At 35.8% G+C, this 20,541-nt stretch overlaps 1 protein-coding gene across 2 annotated transcripts in view; it reads right to left on the bottom strand.

The window, feature by feature from the left end:
- The window catches only part of EMB2016 (mRNA methyltransferase EMB2016), an 87,495-nt gene that overhangs the window by 8,783 nt on the left and 58,171 nt on the right, over positions 1–20,541 (bottom strand). For both annotated transcript variants that reach the window (XM_089988202.1, XM_089988201.1), the window contains exons 23-24: positions 11,311–11,639; positions 8,173–8,350 (exon numbers count right to left, since the gene is read on the bottom strand). In XM_089988202.1, the coding sequence (XP_089844328.1) occupies positions 8,173–8,350; positions 11,311–11,639 (507 nt within the window). The remainder of the gene's footprint in view (positions 1–8,172; positions 8,351–11,310; positions 11,640–20,541) is intronic.

The raw sequence follows: 20,541 nt of genomic DNA, 5'->3' as shown, positions 1-20,541 counted from the left end.
AAAAATAGGGGTGCACACATAACTCACACCAACAATCATTTTTGGTTCCAAAACACCGAGATGTACAAAACTCACCTCGAAACAGTTGAACAAAATAATAGATGTATCAAATAAAAAAGTGATGGACTAAGCCAAACAAAGAGGCAAATGGGAAAACCTTTAAAAACACATTCTAAGGATAAAGTCAACAAGCACCAATTTGATAAAAGTTTCAAATCAAGTGAAATAAAAAAAAAATTGAATCCTCAAATAAGTTTAATAAAAATATGCAATAAATGCAATCATATGACAAGATAAAATGACCACCAACGAGAGTCTTCAATTACGAACAAGAAGGTCCACTAATAGATACAAAATGGACAATCACAAAAGTGAACCACAAGGGGCCTACTCCTAAGCAGTGTTATTAAAAACGCGCCTCAAGGCGCAAAAAGCACGCCTCAAGGTGCAAAAAGCACGCCTCGCCTCAAGGCGAGGGCTTTATGCCTTAAGGCGCATGTACAAAGCGCAAAAGCCCTGAGGCGTGCGCCTCATACGTCTTGAGGTGCACGCCTCAATCCGAGGCGTACACGCCTCGAATTTTGGAATTTTGTTTATTCTTTGCTTTCTAGTGTCACTCTGAAGCCAATCAGATATTTTACTTATCTGTTCCACAAGAGGCACTTCTGGATGTTGCGTCATCATTGGTTGAAAATGCTCAAACTAGAAGAGGATGGAGCAGAGTAATAATTGAGAAGCCTTTTGGCTTTGATTTGCAGCCTTCCTTTATGTTGACACAATCCCTTCTTTCAAATTTTGAAGAGAAGCAGATATACAGGTCTATATCTTGTTGGCTTGTTATTATTTCAAGTGTGCTTATTCATCTTCTCTCTAGTAGATTATTGCTTGAATTAACTGGAGCCTTATTCAACAAAAGCTAAAATATATTTAGTATGTTTTCATGTCTTTCCCAACTTATTTCAGAATCGATCCATAAGAAACCGGGTCTCAAACATAAGCTCAAACTAAAAACCCGCGTCGGGGGGGGAGCCACAACTCATCACATACCTGGCAAAATAATATTTTTAATTATTTTACATTGAAAAATTGAGAATCTTAACCGAAACTCCGGTGAGACCTGGTTTGGTATAAAATTTTATAAACCATACCCAACCCATATAATAATCGGACCTCATGGGTCCAACCTGAATAATTAATCAGAATCTCTTCTTTGCAACCAAACTCTGGCCCTATAAGATCCAATATGGGTCAGGATCGGGTCATACCCAATCCATTGACACCCTTAGTAGCAGGTTCACCAATTTGCAGTCTAATAGACACTCAAAGCAACCACGTTAATGAAGTCATTGAGATTAGTTGCTTCGTTTCACAGAAAATTAATATCACCGTGTCAACTTGTTCAATGTATTCAATTTCGTAGGAGCAATAATCTCTTCTAGAATGAAGTCATTGAGATTATTTAATGCTAATATGCATTTCGTTGTTAAAGTTAATTTTTTATTTTATGAATGCTCATGTTTTATTTCTTAGATACTTACATAGATCAATTGTTGCATTAATGTTATTTTTACATGTTAATCTCATATTTTTTCAGTATTTATTTGAGATTTTTTTATTTCTTGTTGGTTGTTGCTTCATCAATAAAGAATTTTTTATTATTTAGAATTTTAGATATTTTTTATAGTTTTTTTTTAAAAAAAACTTTGGAGCTTACGCTTTACGCCTCGCCTCAGATTTTGGTGGAGCGCCTCGCTATGCCTCAACGTTTTTCACAACACTGATTTATATTTTTAAAATTGTTGTTTGGCCCGTTGTGCTTAAACCCATTTTGAGTTGTGTGATTGAATCCTAATGGGTTGTGATTTATGAGATTGCTCTAATTAATTATTATGTGCATTAAATATACTTTAATTGCATGGTGGATATATATGCAGCGAATATTTAGATTTGTTTCATGTTGGTTATCTTGCATTTTTGTATGAATTTAATTAATTCCTCATTTATTGTGAACTCCTTTGAGTTCTTACATTTAATATACATGTCCAGTTTTGTATGAGATGTATCTTTATTTGAAAGTTTACCTAAACATCTGGAACATTATTGCAAAATTGTTTATTTTATGTCTAATACGTGCTTGTCTGATGGACTTTAGGGATAAAAAAATTCTACTATGTTTAGAATTTATGCTTTCTTGAAAAATATGTTGTTTTTATATGATTGTCTATACATGGGTGCAGGTACGGGTGCGACACAGGTGCGGAGCAATTTCAAAAATTTTGGACACGGGGACACGGCTATATATATATATATATATATATATATATGATTGTAAATTTTAAAGCAAAAATAAAAAAGTAATTCTATTGAAGTAACACCACAAACTTACCAAAATATAACAACAAACTTATCACAAATGGACAAAAAATAGACTCGATCAAAGGTGACCGAGTCCAAAATTAATTTTAATAAATGACCGAGTCCAAAATGTGGACGGACTCGACCCCGGTGCATTGACCGAGTCCGACACTTAGTTAATCGTGTCTGCCCCGTGTCCGAAGCCGCACTCCTGTCCACATCCGTGTCGAGGAGTGTCGACGCGGGTGCGTCGACCTTTTAGCCGAGTCCGTGTGACTTAGGTCTAAACGAGAAATTCTTAAAAATTGATTTTGAAGAATATTTCTTGTATTTATCTTAATGACTATTGTACCTTGCTTGAATTGTTGGTACTTTTTCTAGCTTAAGGTGAATGTTTTACTCACTTTTAAAATTTTTTAGTTTATAGTGCCTCTATGTTTTATTGAGGAATTTAACCATCCGCACTTCATATATATATATATATATATATATATGAATTAATCTATGTTATTCTTGTTCAAAATATATATTTGTTTTGAAACTATATACATATATTTTATAACTATTTTCTAATTATTGGGTTAAACTTAAAACATTTTCTTTTAATAACTATTTAGTTAGGATATCTTTCTTTATTTAGTTGGAACCTTTGTTTTGTTCACTCTGCAGGTATGATATGAGTTGAGAATGAAAATCTATTTTCGATGCACTATGAAGATGGAGATAGCAGATGAAGGCATTCGGTGAAGATTATCAATGAAGACGTGGATCCTTCCCTTTTTTTCTTTTTGTATTTTCAAACTTTTAGTAATCACACTGTAAGTTTGAGAGAGAGTTAAAATGTGTGTATATATATATATATATTACTATATGAGTGTATATGTACATATTATATATTTTTGTAACTGTTTTCTTATTGTAATAGGTTTTGCCCATGCAGGGGCATTTTGGTCATTTTCTCTTATGTAAAAGGTACTTCCTATTAGAGGCAGTTTTTTCTTTATACAATGCTTACATTTTTTGTCTTTCCCTTTTTGTATGAGGGTATATTGGACAAAGTCCAATATAATCATTGGGATCTCCCCCAACAGCTATATTTATAGCCGTTGGGAGCATCCCAATGGCTATATGGATTCTTGTAATGCCTATTTAAATGGGTTAAAACCCTCTCTTGTTTCTTGATGCTTTTCTATGCATTCTCTCATAATAAAGATCATATTTTTTTAAGTGTTTTGTGTTCTTTTGTATGCCCATTAGTGGCTATTGTAATCTTTTGTATTAGCCATTGTCTGGCTTGTGTATTGTCCCTTTGTGGACTTGTGTTTGAGCACATTCTTGTTGTCTATTGTATGTCCTTGGTGTCTCCTTTTGTATTCCTCTTGTTTTCATTACAATCACAGCATAAATTGAAGTTTTCATCCATATGTTTGTGAAAAAGATGGATTTTTAACTTTATTTTAAAATGTGTTGCTCATAGTTTCCCCTAATGGCACACTTGATCTTCACTTGTTACTTGCATCATAACTTTGTTATTTGATGAAAATATTTGGGGGTCATCTTAGTCCATGGTTGACAAAAAAAGGAGTACAGATAGGTATACAATATAGGTATTGGCAATGGTATTAAGGAGCTACATAATTTCATTTGAGAAGCAAATTGACAGTTTCAACAATCAGTACACATTTAATAATCATTCAAATAGTGTTCCGAAAATTCCCAAATAACTTATCCAAAACATTTTACACACGCACCTGTCACACTTTTGGAACAATCACAAGAATTTTGGTTCATACTTGAGACAGTCAAAACATAATATAATAAAACAGCCAAACATAGCCTCTAATGACAATAACTAAAATCCTACTCAAGTCAAATATTAAATAAGAGATGCTAGAAGAAAATATGTACAACATTGTACACTTAACACCAATACATTTCTAAAGTTAGGGAAAACATATCAATCCTCCTCAGTTTGGATAGAGAGAGGCAATTTCTATACGCCTAGCTTCTCCAACTGCCTAAGCAAAAATATCAGCCAATCGATTCTGAGGATGGGCAAAGGAATCTTGAACAGTTTCACTTAAATACCTTCTCAGATAAAGCAGCAATCTTTGTTTATATGGTTGATTCTTTCTTTGTGACATAATGGACTTTATGGCCCCTCACATGTTTGATATTCAAGCTTCTACTTTCCATCTTGATGCTCCATCTAGCCTTCATAGATTACCATTTATCTTCATACAAGATTTCACCCAATGAGTAGATGCACAAAACTTGAAGTCAATCTGCTCACTTTTACTAATCTAGCTCAATGCACATCCATGTTGATCTCAATATCACTATTTCAATGGTTAGACTAGACAATATCTCTTCCTAGAGTTCGCCTTCAAATATCTTAGAATAAGATAATTAATCTTCAAATGAAAAAGACAAATGACCATACTGCGAAGGAATTGGGGGAGGGGAGGTTGGGGAGTTTTTCACAAATCTGACCCTGCAGATGTGTTCAGCATGGTAGATTTGCTAGAAAATAAAACTTGGATCGTAATTTTCTATGGAAAAAAGTGAATTTTTCAGCTTGAATACATATGAAAATTCTAGACTGTCAATTTTCAAACCTTGTAAAAATCTACCTATGTGCCAGAATCGGACGATCCAAGAGTCCATTGTTATAAAATCAAGCATGTAGAACGCATCTGTACAGTCAGATTTGACAAAAACATGAAAGAAAACCCTTTAGAAGCCCGGTAGGCTGGCGATAGGCGCGGATTGGAGTAGGCAGCTACCTGCTAATATATATATATATATATATATATATATATATATATATATATATATATATATATATATATATATATATATATATATATATATATATATATATATATATACAGGGTCACTAGATTATGTTAACTGGAAATATGTGAACCGGAGTGTGAACTCGGCATTTCCGACACTTTGTTTGCAAATCCAACCCTGCAAATGCCAGGCTGGGTACCTATCAGGTTTTTGGATACTCGTCCCGCTACAGGTTGGACTCAGGCAGGACTTTGATGACCTAGCCTAAAAAAGCTCGGGCTAAGCTTGACCAAATAAGATATCGGGTCGGGCTCGGGTATTGGCCTCGGCCTGAGTCAGGCCCTCGTGGGTCTCTTAAAAATTGAAAAGTAAACTTTTTTAAAAAATGCACCCCTCCTGCCCTTTACAGCCAAAAGGTGGGAAAAAAAGGAAAAGTGAAGTGGCCAGCTGACAAAGCTGCCAGAATGATGTGACAGAAGAGGAGAGAGACAGGGATAGGTCCTAGCCTTCCCAACATACCTCTCTCTCTCTCTCTCTCTCTCTCTCTCTCTCTCTCTCTCTCTCTCTCTCTCTCTCTCTCTCTCTCTCTCCTCAAATGACGACCAACTCGAGTGCACCCATGAAAGTGCTACTAGGGCAGCTGCATCACAGAGGAATGGTTTGTCAGATGCACCGATCCGGCATTCCTATGCCTTGACAAGAACCTGCTTCGCAACGAGCAGATTGTCGAGATCTTCCAGAACCACATGAAAGTTGCCAGGAGAAATGTACATCCAAGTTTTTATTTAGGTTTTCTTTCTTCTGTTTTTCCTGGTTCCCGTTTTCTAAAATTTCATGGTCTTTTGCCAACTCTCGTTTAAAAGATTTCGGCTTTTTTTTTGTTTCGGAAATCTCCTGCTACTTCTCATTTTTAATATGACTTACATTATTCAGCGTTTTGCTCTTTAAAATACTTCCTTCATGTTTCCATCATTTTTTCAATCAGTTTTGTACAACAACAACAACAACTACGCCTTCATCCCAAAATAATTGGGGTCGGCGATATGAACCAAAAAAGAAAATCATTATGGGTCTTCCACATGAATCCTTCTCCTCCAATCATTTCTATCCAATGCCATGTCCTTGGTGAGGTTCAAAGCATTCATATCCTTTCCTATCACCTCCATCCATGTCTTCCTAGGCCTACCCCGACCTCTTTTAACTAATATATTTTCCCATTTCTCCATCCTTCTAACTGGAGCATCATTAGGCCTTCGCCGAATATGTCCAAACCACCGTAAACGATTCTCTCTCATCTTATTTTCAATGGGTGCAACGCCTACCTTCTTACGTATCTCCTCGTTCTGTCACATCATATCTTTTATTGTATTTCCACACATCCATCTCAGCATACGCATCTCAGCTACACTCATTTTTTGAATATGATGTCTCTTGGCAGCCCAACATTCCGTACCATATAGTAAAGTAGGCCTAATAGTCGTCCTATAAAACTTTCCCTTCAACCGCAATGGCATTCTACGATCGCACAACACTCCAGTTGCACTTTTCTATTTCACCCACCCAACCTTTATTCTATGATTTACATCTCCATCAATTTCTCCATACTTTTGAATGATAGATCCCAAATATTTGAAACAATCATCCACCGGTATTTCTTGCTCACCAAGCTTCACTACACTCTCATCATTACTTCGTTGCTTACTAAACCGACATTCCATGTATTCTGTCTTACTCTTACTCAACTTAAAACCTCTTGCTTCCAATGTCTGTCTCCATAATTCTAACTTAGCATTAACCCCAGCTCTAGACTCATCAATCAAAACAATATCATCAGCAAACAACATACACCACGGCACATTTTCTTGAATTGATCTCGTAAGCTCATCCATCCCTATAGCAAATAGGAAAGGGCTTAAAGCAGATCCTTGATGTAACCCAACCGTTATAGGAAAATTGGTTTTCAATCAGTTTTGTCTGTTCTCAAAATTTTTCCTTTGTTAATTTATCTAAAAAATAAATAAATATAAAGTGTGGTTTGTAGTATCTTCAAAATCCAAATTCAAGTTTATTGGGTATGGACAAGCATTAACAGGTTTGTCGCGTTATTGGTTGGTCGAGTCTTGACAATAAAATCGATCCCTATTAGAGTTGGGTCGAGCCCGACCCGATAATTATCAGGTCAGGCTTTCAGCGGGATACCAAGTCTCGCTCTGCATAGTCAGGCCTTCACCCATTATTGGGTTGGCCCGGGCTGACCTAATGTCCACTCCACCCCTACGTATATCAATGAATGGTTTCACTAAATTGTCTGAAATAGATAGATATCACTTTAACAAGTAGATGTTTGTTTCAATTTAAGGAGAAACTCACCAATGAAATTTGTAAACAAAAAAACGGTAATCTTTGTAAGACAACATAATGTTAAAGGAGGATTAAACATTAATGATATTATGTTCTACATACAAAAATAGATGACCTTATGAGCTAAAAAAGATGTATATCCTTGATAGCCATGAAAAGACCTACAATAATATCATACTGTCATCCACTGACAAAGAATATGTTTCAGAAGGTTTAAAATTTGCCAAACTAATTCAAATAATGAACATTGTAATCTGAAAAACTAGCACTTTTTGTGTAATCTTAAATACTGATAAGGATAGAATCAAATACACAAAATCTAATTTTTACATGTATGACAAGATTATTGCAAGTATAAAAAAAAAATCTCAATCCATTATCCATAAACAGATCAAACTAGACCAACTGCAAAAGACATGTTTATGCCCTTATTGGCAAGCAGGAAATGTGTGATCCACATCGAAACTTGGAATGAAAATGCTAGAAAATAAAATACACAATTAATTTTCTAATTTTCTGCTAGTAAATGTATAATGTTTTAGTGTACAACCAAAGTAGTTCCGGATGATGTTCATCCTGTATAATACAAAATTGTAACAAGCATTGTAAAGAATTGACAGTACTCAAATTATACATAGAAAGAAGAAAACAAACTACCTGATCTAAATATATCCTAGCATTTGAAGTGTCCAAAACCCCACTGCTAGTAGTGCTCAAATCCATAAGGGCTAATATCCCATTAATCTCTTTCAATTTCTCCTCATCATAACTGTTGACTGTCTCCGAATCATAAGACAACCCAAAAAGGCATTTAATTATTGAAACTCCCTGCAAACTGGAAGTTCCAAATACTTATATCAGAAAATAGTAAGGAGCGTGAATCTACAGAAATTGTATAAGACAAAATGCTTCCAACCAATAACATTTTGAATAAATTGAACAAGGAACTGGCTAAAAGCCTCAACAATGCACAAATTACAAAAAAAGCACAAGCATATCCTCACAAAAACAAAATTCCATTGAAGATAGAAATAAGAAGCATTTTTCAAAGATCCCCAACTTCATAAATGGTTCTTAGTGGTGTTGAATAGATGGCTAGACTGGACAAATGCATACTATTTTAAGCAAGGGGCATCTGGTTCAAACCTAGGGTTTATCCTCCAGCTTGGCTATAAAAAAAGTACACAATAAATGTAGCCTAGCGACTTTAGAGACAACAGGCAGTATTTGGATTCTGTTCATTGACTAATTCTTGCCATCAGAGCTTGATCTGTTTTCAGAGGGCATAAACATTCAGAGATCTTGATTTCCATAAATGAATCTTAGGGGCTCTTTGGATGACACCCAAAACCAGGGTGAAAACATGGTTTTGGGTGTGAAACCAGACTTTACCCAAAAAACCTGGTTTGGTGGTTGTTTGGATGCCACCAAACCAGGTTTTGGGTAAACCTGGAAAGGGCAACACTGGGTTTTTAACCCAATTTTTCAAAAGTGCTTCCCCACCCCCCGACTCTTTCAACCTAGCCTATCAAAAAGAGGGCGAGCAACTCCCACCACCCCTTTTGCTCGTCCACCATTTTGATCCCCCTCCCATACCCTTATTCTGCCCAGCACTGGGCAATACCAGTATGTACGGCCATTTTCCGGCTGGTGGCTGGCCAAAAATAGCTGGAATCTTGACATTTTTTTTTTCAAAATATATGGCCTGCCAGTTTTCCTCTTTTTTCGCTTTTTTCATATTTGGGGTCATCTGGCCATTTTGCGGCCAGTTGGCTCACTATTCACAATAAACTATTCTAACAGGACTTTAATAACGTATTATTTATTTAAAGGTCTCATTCAACATCATTTCATGTTTGGACTCGGATTGCAACTGGGTAGGCTCATGTCTGTCATGATCGATAGTGATATGATCCTTGCATATTGCATGTATTATGTAACAAAATATTCATTTAGATAAACATAGTTATATAGCAATGGTGTAAAAAGAGCCTCCTTCCACTGCCAGGTTTAGATTCACATATTCAGTTGTGAGTATCAATTGAGATGCCAGTTGGATTTTTAACATGTATGCTTAGTTGTAGTCGCATTAATTTTCCAAGAATGGGCTGCTTTTACAAAAAACCTTGAATTTTGGCCTGAGTTTGGTCTCTCTGGTTGTAAAGAAAGCCTATCCATCAGAAAGCAGATCATGCTCAGATAGCAAGGATTTATCGACTGCTACCCACTTCCTTGGCCACTAAAAAACCGTTTGGATGAGAGATAAAACTTAGTTTTGAGAAAACCAGGTTTTGCCTAAACTGTTTGGATGGCTAAAACCTGGTTGTCAGGTTTTTCGACACCAAGCACTAAAAAAACAGAAAGAAAAAAGGAAAAAAGGAGCTGGCCATTTTTCGTCCGGAAAACAGCCGGGATGGTGCTGCCTATCCTAAGGGAAAAGTACTCATTATTCAGCTTTTGCATGTTTAATGTGATTAGTGTAAGAAATCAAATGAAAGATATCATAAAACGTTTTTTTTATGCTTAGTACTTAACAAGACTTGGCCTTTCAGATAGATTAATACTTCTAAAACTTCTTATGCTCTTGGAATAAATATTTGACAGTTGCTTTATTTAGAATCATATTGCAATGAAATGGGTCTCAAAGGCACAAGGTCACAATAGCCTACAATCACAATGCTAGCAAGGAGACGAGCACGTGACACTAAGGTCACAAGAGAGCACACATACACTAAAAAAATAATAAATTTATTAATTTGAAAAATGAACAAAAAATCATTCATTTGATTACGAAGTGAGCAATGTCTCTTACATACAACAAATAGGATACTAACCGTTAGGAACAGCTAGCAACTAGTTGCCTTAGGCTTGCACACTTTGTAGCATACATAGCTTATGACATAATGACATAAGCTATTTATATAAGTGTCCATAGGTTATGCTGACACAAGGACATAGGTTATGTACAAAACATATGTATGTTTATTTGTCCATCAGACATGCATCACCACATTGACTATCTACTCCTATACACCAGGGGAGTCATAACAAACAACTTTAATATGAAGTGTGACAGAAAAAGTGGAGAAAGGATAAAAAGACAGAAGAGACTATCATACAGAAAGGATTAAAAGATAAGAGACTTTCATACAGAATAACACAAATAGGAACTGATTTTGAAGTGAAAAACTGCAAATATGTCATGAAAGTGCACAGGTTGGCTGTTCTCCTCTAGTATTTATCGATTGCAAATAGACACATGAAGCACAAATAGGTCATAAAAGTGGAGAAGTTTGCTATTCTCGTCTAGTATTTACCAATTGCAAGTAGACATGAGGAATTCCATTCCAGTGAAAAGCACACCAAACTCAAATAAGTCCCACAACCTTCATTCTCAAGGTATTGCACGTGTATGTTTAATACAAAAGGAAACAGGTAACCATAGTGAAGACAGATTTGTTAATTAACATCTCCTTCCTCAATGAAGTTCCTTAATCAACTCTAGGCTTTTGAAAAGTACTGAGTAACAGAAACCAAACAATGGCAATGTACAATGATATTGACCGGGTGAAAGAAAATTAGTGATTACAATGAAAACAATTAAAGATCACCAGTCCAAAAAAATGTGGATTTCCTCAAAATGTTGTTGATAAAGCAGAGTTTAGAAAGATATTTTAGCACCATTATGCAGGATTAGCCAAGGATAATAAGAACTTCATCGGTTCACAAAAGCTACCCTGCACGCTTTTAACATAAAATATCAAAGTTAAAAACTGATGTAAGAAGTAAACTCACCTTTCACCTCCAGAAGAGAGGTACAAACAACCTATAGATAACATGTTGACAGACTCAATGACCTCGATTGGACATTCAGTTTCAGATATAATAAATTGTAGCAATTTTCTCCAGCAAGTCAATAAGGGAGAAGACTTTATCCAATTTTGTTGATCATTGAGAGCAGAATCTGAATCCCTTCCATTTCCTCTCCCCACCTCTTTATCAATCAGAACTGAAGACTGGAACTGCTCAAACATTGAAAGAAAAGCAGCTTTGCCCTGACCGCAAGAAACTAATGCTTTAAATGATGCCAGACAAGCTTCCAGTTCTTTCCCAACTGGCAAAATCTGAAGAAAACAGGCAAAATACTTTTTACTAAAATAAATGTGTTACAAGTGTAGCGTTAAATGGAGAATTTAAAAGTAATTTTTAACAACAAAGCATTCGAACTTACATGACAAGCCAGAATAAATATTATTTTCATGACATGAAAGATGGGACCCAACAAATATTTCAAAGAAAATCACCATCCACAGAAAGTAATGCCAAGCAGAAAAAAAAAATAAACACACAAGTAGCAGAAACTTGCTATAATAAATGACAAAAAAATTATATTGAAACACAAAAAAACACACTAGATTATAAAAGAAATTAAAACAGGAGGGGACACCAGGTTCAACTCAAGAAAAGTGGACATGCATGGCCAACTTGTGCAACAGAATGCTTGGGCTTAAAACCTTCACTATCAAACGAGGTACATTGATAAATTGAAAAAAGATGGTGAAGATGGTGGCAAAGAAATCCCTTACAGAAATGTAAAACTAAATGAATTTCCAGTGTCTAAATTGGGAAATAGGAACAAACATGGACATATGTCACATGGGTACAGGTGTGGGTACGAAGGGTATGACACAGCAATTCCTAAAACAGTGGATACAGGGACACAACTATATATAAGAAATATTTTATTAAAAAAGGGGAGAATGTGAGAAATTCTGAATGCACGAGGGGAAAAACATATTTTTCTTTTAAATAAAGATTAAGAAGGGAGAGGGGTCTGTTAAAATACATGTAATTCATATATAATATATATATATATATATATAATACCCGATAGGGGTATTTTAGTCATTTCACAAGTACCCGATAGGGGTACTTGTTTTTCCTCTTTTATTTTCCCTTTTATTTTTTGTAAAACATATTTTTTATTTTTATGTTTTTTGCTCACACAAAAGGGGCCAGACCATGTAGTCGATGGGGCTCCCAACGGTCACATTTGTGACCGTTGGGGGCTCCCAACGACTACATGGGGAGCCCCTAGGTGGCCCTCCTTTTAAGGCCTCTTGGCCATTCTCCCTCTCCCTCTCTTGTGTATAAATAGGGGTGAACCCCTATTGTATTCTTCACTCTTGAGAGCTCTCTCTCTTTCAATAAGAGACATTTATATTTTTATGTTGTGTTGTCTCTTGTGGGTTTGGGTGTTAGCCCTTTTTTGTTTGTTCATTAGTGGATGTTGTAAGTGCTTAATGCACTCTTTGCTTTTCCGCATATTTCATTACATGGTATCAGAGCCTTGTTTATGCTCTTCTTCTTAATATAGCTAGTCGTGTAGCTATATTTTTTCTTGTTGTATCTCTCTTCATTTACCCTCTTGTGAGTGTTTTTGAAATGGAAGGAGAACAAAAGATTGATCTCTCCTTCAAGCTCAATGGCTCCAACTATATGATGTGGGCCGCCGCCATGGAGAACAACCTCAAAGGTAAAAAACTTTGGGGATACGTTATGGGCACCATTCCGGAACCACAACTCCAACTAACTAAGATGGAAGGCGATCAAGAAAAAGCTCTTGAAGGAGATGCCCGTATAAAGGCCATTGAAGATCACCAATCTAAAAAAGAAGATTGGGAGAGTAAGCATGCCAAGATTCTTGCTTGGTTCATGAATAATGTGGAGCTCAAGATTTGCGCCAACATTGCCAAATTTAGGATGGCAAATGAAGCATGGTTCTTCATGAAAGGTATGTTTACACAAAAAGACCTTGCTCGTCAATTCTTTCTTCAAGAAAAAATCCGGACTATCAAGCAAGGAGAAATGAGTGTTAGGGATTACTTTAGCACTCTTAGCCCTCTATGGGATGAGCTATCCTTACTAGAACCAAAATGGGTTTCTAGTATAGATGTGGAATTAAGGAGAGAACAAATGGAAAAAGAACACTTTTTCCAATTTTTACATGGGCTTAGGCCCGAATATGAACAAGTTAGATCCTCCCTCCTACATAGATCAAAGCCTCTTCCCTTGGAAGATGCCATAGCCGAAATATGCCAAGAAGAAACCTGTCTTGGCATGATTAAAGGAGGAGATGATGTCTTGGCCGTATCAAAACCCGGCAACCATATGAAAACTTACAAACCTCCACATTTTGGAAGGCAAATAACTATAATGGCAACTATAGAAAAGTCATTTGCCATCATTGTCAAAAACCGGGTCATATAAGACCTAATTGCCCTAAGTTGAATGAAGCACCAAAAAATAAGGTTGCTTCCGTTGAAGAAGCTACACAAAAGAAAGAGGAAGCAATCAAAGGAAAGGACTATTTTTCTCTTGCTCAACTATCGGAAGCACTACAAACTCTACTCAAGATTCCATCAACTTCGGGTGTCGTCGTAGCTTCCTCCTCTCCTCCAGGTATGTCGTCTTGGATCCTTGACTCTGGAGCTTCCTTTCATATGACCCCCCGTGAAAATAAGCTTTCTGATTTATGTAATAATTATAAAAACTCCTATGTTTCAACTGCCGATGGAACATCTTTAAAAGTAAAAAGTTTTGGAACCTTAAACTTTTCAAAAGATTTCTTCGTGCCATACGTGAGAGTTGTACCTCAACTTAATTTAAATCTCCTCTCTGTTGCTCAAATATGTGATCATGGATGTAAAATCTCCTTCTCAACTAAGGATTGCTTTATACAGGATCTTCGGTCCGGGAAGCTGATTGGGCAAGGCCATAGGAGGGGAGATCTCTATTACATGAGCAACTTGAAACTCCCCACCAACTCTTTTTGTAACCATGTCCAAGATAAAAATATTGATATTTGGCATCAAAGAGGACATCCAAGTTTCTCAAAAATGTACTCCTTTCCATTAAGAAAGAAATTTTGTAATGAGAAATATTTTGTTTGCAAGAATTGTATTTTTGGCAAAATGAAATCGACTCTTTTCCAAACCGAACTTTTGTGTCCAAAAGACCTTTTGAGTTAGTCCATTCGGATGTTTGGGGTCCGTCCCCCGTCATGTCTAAAGGAGGGTACTCCTATTGCGTCACTTTCATCGATGACTACACTAGGTATGTATGGATCTACTTTCTCAATTTAAAATCCGAAGTCTTTGATTTTTTCAAAAAATTTCATATGATAGTTAAAAATCAATTTTCAAGGAATATCTCTGCTCTTAGATCCGATTCGTGTGGAAAATATTTATCAAATGAATTTCAAAACTATTTAGAAGTAAATGGAATTTGTCATCAAAGATCGTACCCTAGGACTCCCCAACAAAACGGCTTAGCCGAAAGAAAGCATAGACACATCATAGAAACCACTAGGACACTCCTTATTTCCAAAGAAATTCCAAAGAATTTTTGGGCCGAAGCGGCCTTAACCTCAACTTACTTAATAAATAGAATGATATCTTCATCCTTACAAAATACATCTCCATACGAAAAACTATTTGAAAGAACACCCGACTTCAATAGATTAAGAGCTTTTAGATGTAAATGTTTTGTCCTTACTCATAAACGGGACAAATTATCTCCTAAAGCTATTGAATGCGTTTTCTTGGATTATGGAGAAAATCAAAAGGGTTTTAGATGTTTTGACTTAAAAAATAACAAACTCTATGTATCCAAAGATGTAACATTTTTGGAAAATGAAAATGGTTTTGTGAAAACTAAAGATATTGCCGAAAGTGAAAATACTTTTTTGTTTGATCTTCTATCTCAAGAAGATGAGACTCCTCAAGAAGAGGAAATCTCTAATGAGTCTTTGAATGACCTAGAGGAAATCCCTCTTGATAATGTTATAGATGAAAATAATAGACCAATCCAAACATATGTTAGGTGTGGTCAACAAACTCAGATGAGCGCCTTAGAAAAATACTCTCAAGGATCCAACATAGAAGAAATATCTTTAAGGAGATATAGTCGGATCTCCAATCCTCCTAATAGGTTTGTTTCCTATGAGTCCCTAACTACTAGATATAGAGCATGTCTAATTGCATTGCATTCATTTCATGAACCCTCACACTATAATGAGGCCAAAGATATTCCCCAATGGGTTGAAGCCATGAACTTAGAGCTTAGTGCCATTGAAAAAGCAAAAACTTGGGAAATAACTTCGTTACCCACTGGAAAGAAATCAATAGGATGTAGATGGGTCTTCAAAATTAAAACCAAGAGTGATGGTTCATTAGAACGTTATAAAGCACGGTTAGTTGCTAAAGGATATGCTCAGGAATATGGTATAGATTATGAAGAAACCTTCGCACCTGTTGCTAGAATGACTAGTGTTAGGACTCTTATTGCTATTGCGTCAGTAAAAAAATGGCCTATCTATCAACTCGATGTTAAGAATGCATTTCTAAATGGCGAATTAAATAAGAAGTTTACATGGATCCCCCACCAGGAGTATGTATTGGTAAAAATAAGATTTTCAAACTTAAAAAGGCATTATATGGTTTAAAACAAGCCCCAAAGGCTTGGCATGATAGATTTAGTAATGTAATGACAAGTTTGAATTTCCGTTCATGTTATACTGACACTGCTTTGTTTGTGAAAAGTGCAGGGTCTTCAGTAGTTATTTTACTACTTTATGTTGATGATATGATCATCACAGGAAGTGATAAGCAAGGCATTAATGATATTAAAAAGGTTTTGAAAGAAAATTTTGATATGTCTGACCTTGGTTTCTTAAGATATTTTTTAGGAATTGAAGTGGCGTACTCTCCTCGAGGGTACATTCTCTCTCAGATGAAACTTGTTGCTGACATCTGTTCCAAATCTGGTATCTCCGATGATAAGAAGACAGAAACCCCAAAAGTCATCAATGCAAAATTAAGGTTGGAAGATGGAACACCTCTCGAGGATCCTACTCCCTACAGGCAACTTGTTGGGTCTCTAACCTACTTATCTATCACACGGCCAGACATTGCTCATGCCATCCACTCTGTCAGTCAGTTTCAACATGCACCTACAACCGTGCACATGAGTGCAGTCTTAAGGATCGTCAGATATATCAAAAATACCATAACTAAGGGAGTTTTTCTTTCCTCTGCCTCGTCACTTGATTTAATTGCGTATACTGATGCAGATTGGGGAGGAAATCCCAATGACCGAGTCTCAACTACCGGATTTTGTGTTTTCTTAGGTGACTCTATGATTTCTTGGAGATGCAAGAAGCAACACAAAGTATCCTTGTCCTCGACGGAAGCAGAATATCGTGCTATGGCCACTACAACCATGGAACTTGTGTGGCTAAGAAGCCTCCTCAGTGATATGGGCATTGTCATCTCTACTCCTTCGAAGATGTGTTGCGACAACAAAAGCGCAATCTATATTGCAAGCAACCACACCTTCCATGAGCGTACTAAGCATATTGAGATGGACTGCCATTACGTTCGTGATGAATACCTAAGAGGAACCATAGCACTACCTTACGTCACATCAGAATACCAGTTGTCGGACTTCTTCACCAAGGCTCTTGCGGCTCCTCGGTTTTTGTTTCTCCTTAACAAGCTTTCGGTTATATCCCTGTAAAGCTTGAGGGAGGGTGTTAAAATACATGTAATTCATATATATATATATATATATATATATATAATACCCGATAGGGGTATTTTAGTCATTTCACAAGTGCCTGATAGGGGTACTTGTTTTTCCTCTTTTATTTTCCCTTTTATTTTTTGTAAAACATATTTTTTATTTTTATGTTTTTTGCTCACACAAAAGGGGCCCCACCATGTAGTCGATGGGGCTCCCAACGGTCACATTTGTGACCGTTGGGGGCTCCCAACGACTACATGGGGAGCCCCTAGGTGGCTCTCCTTTTAAGGCCTCTTGGTCATTCTCCCTCTCCCTCTCTTGTGTATAAATAGGGGTGAACCCCTCTTGTATTCTTCACTCTTGAGAGCTCTCTCTCTTTCAATAAGAGACATTTATATTTTTATGTTGTGTTGTCTCTTGTGGGTTTGGGTGTTAGCCCTTTTTTGTTTGTTCATTAGTGGATGTTGTAAGTGCTTAATGCACTCTTTGCTTTTCCGCATATTTCATTATAGGGTCGAAGAAATTTTTAAAATAGTTATGAAAAGAGAAATGAAGAGTTTGGGGCTGAAAAAACTTTTAAGATGGAGTTAAAAAGATAGAAATGAAGGGAGGGGGTAATGAAATTTCACTTTTAAAATAAAAAGGAAAGGAGCCGCACTACCCACCGCCTCTCTCTCTCTATCCTCTTCTTCTTCATCCTCTTCCTCCTCCTCCCCTTCTTCTTCTTCGTCATCTTTCTCTCCCCGTCGCCTCCTTGGAGAGGTTAGGGTTTCATCAGGGCAGGGCCAACCTTTGACTGGCAGCCAACCTAAGTAAAAAAAAAGAAAGAAAAAAATATCTTCCCTTACATGAAGTCTTGGCCGAAGTTTGTATGGAGGAAACAAGATCTATGTCCGAATCCAAAGAGACAAAAGACAATGTGTTGGTTTTTTCTAGACCCGGAGTCAACACAAATACTTACAAGCCGCCTCACTTTTCCAAAGAGAAGTCATGCAATGATGATGGGAGCTATGTAGTCGAAAGCTCTAGGCGGTGCCTAGTCGGTAGACCCCTTAAAAAGACTAGTTGAGGACTAGGCAGGACTAGTTGGACTAGTGGTACCCCAATTAGAATGTAATAAAGTATACAAAATATACATAAAAATATGTTTAATTCTTTTACTAATAAGATGTTTTCATCACACAAGTACAAAACTACACATGCTTTCACAAAATACATTAATATACAAAACCAGAATATAGGTATATAATTGTACACACACGCGCACACACACACACACACACACACACACACATATATATATATATATATATAAAATTCAGTATAATCAACAAAATATGCTTTCAGGATTTTATAGAAAAATTCATCAGAAACAAAGTCACATATATATAAAAAAACATAATCAACTAAAATTAACTTTCAGCCTTTTCACAAAAGCACAATACACATACATATATAAATAACATATTACATAATCCATAATACTAAACATACTTTCAGGATTTTATACAAAAATTCATCAAAAACAAAGTCACACATATATAAAAAAACATAATCAATTAAAATTAATTGTGCATGCTTTCAATGTTTCACAGAAAAAATCCAAAAAGCAAAGTAATACATAAAGCCTTATTGCCCTAAGTTCAAAGGAAGTGATGAGTGAAGGCGAGCGTAGAATCATCACATGAAGACAAGAGTGGAGCTAATGAAGATTCCAAATCCATTGGAACTATGTCTTTATCCCAACTGGTGGAGGCTCTACAACTACTTCTCAAGGGATCTTCCTCTTTTATCACGGGTGTCGCGGTTTCGTCATCATCTCATCCATGTAAAATTCCTTGGCACCCCTAATAATGCTTTGCTTTCTAAATGTATGAAAAAACTCAAGTGTATCTAATGTTTTTACTGTGGATGGCTCTTTTCTTGATATAAACGGTATTGAAAAATTAAAAAATTCTTCAAATATTTTTATACCAAAAATCAGATTTGTTACAAAACTAAATTTAAATATTATTTTTCTCTCAAATTGCCGATCATGGTTGTAGAATTTTCTTCTCATCGAACCAATGTTTGGTACAAGATCACCAGTCCGAGATGCAAATTGGGGAAGACCATAGAGAAGCAAACTTCTATTACATGCATCGATTGATTCTTCCAAAAACTTTTTTTTTATAATATACAAGATTTGGATATTGTTTTGTGGCATCAAAGGCTAGATCATCCTAGCATATCTAAATTATCCAATGTACCTCATTTACAAAAATTTTGTAATGAGAAATTCAATTGTTCTGATTGTATTCTTGAAATTCTCTTTTAAGAAAGGACATTTTTTGCCTCTAAACAACTTGAATTAATTCACTCGGATGTATGGGGTTCAACACCTGTTATATCTAAGGGTGGTTTTGCTTATTATGTTATTTTTGTTGATGATTATTCTCATTATACATGGATTTACTTTCTTAAGCACAAAAGTGAAGCTTTTGAGATCTTTAAACCTTTTCACAACTTGGTCAAAAATTTATTTCAATCTAATATAACTATTTTTTGGTCTGATTCGGCAGGAGAATTTATGCCAAATAAGTTTAAAAATATTTAAAACTAAATGAAATTGTTCACCAAAGATCTTGTGATCATACTCATCAACAAAATGGTTTGGCAAAAAGAAAATATAGGCATATTGTTGAAACTACTTGTACCTTACTAATCTCAAAAAATGCTCCAAAAGAGTTTTGGGCCGAAGCCACCTTTACTATTGTTTATCTTATATATAGAATCCTTTATGTCAAACTTCAAAAGATTACACCTATTGAAAAACTTTACAAAATCTCCCCTGATAACTATAGATTAAGAACTTTTGGATGTAAATGTTTTGTTCTCACTTAAAAAAAATGATAAATTATCTCCTCGAGATATTCCTTGTGTGTTTCTTGGGTATGGTGAAGCCCAAAAAGGTTTTAGGTGTTATGATTTCAAAAATACTAAATTATATATTTCTAGAAATGTTACCTTTTTAGAGCAATAAAGTTTTTTTATCATGATGTGCCTAAGAAAGCTAACAATTATTCATTTTTATTTGAATTACTTCCTCAGGAAGATTCTTTGAATATTAATGAAGAATAACCTATTATTCATACCCCTGGTGATGTAGACCATGATATAGATAGAAGTGAACCTCCTATAATTCAATATACAAGAGGCAACGAGAGTCAACCTAATGGCTTAGATCAATACTCTAACCTTGAGCCACAAAGTGTTAGGAGATCTACTAGGAAATCTAGACCCCCAAATATATTTGTCTCCTATAACTCATTTTCTACTCAGTACTGAGCATGTCGAGCTAAAATCTTTTCTCATTTCAAACCCACTTCCTACAAACAAGCCAAAAGTCATCCCGAATGGATAGAAGCCATGAACCATGAACTTGAAGCCTTAGAAAAATCT

The sequence above is a fragment of the Nuphar pumila genome, chromosome 14, assembly GCF_984573655.1.
Source record: "Nuphar pumila chromosome 14, dmNupPumi1.hap1.1, whole genome shotgun sequence".
NCBI lineage: Eukaryota > Viridiplantae > Streptophyta > Magnoliopsida > Nymphaeales > Nymphaeaceae > Nuphar > Nuphar pumila.
This window is presented reverse-complemented; position numbering and strand designations above follow the sequence as displayed.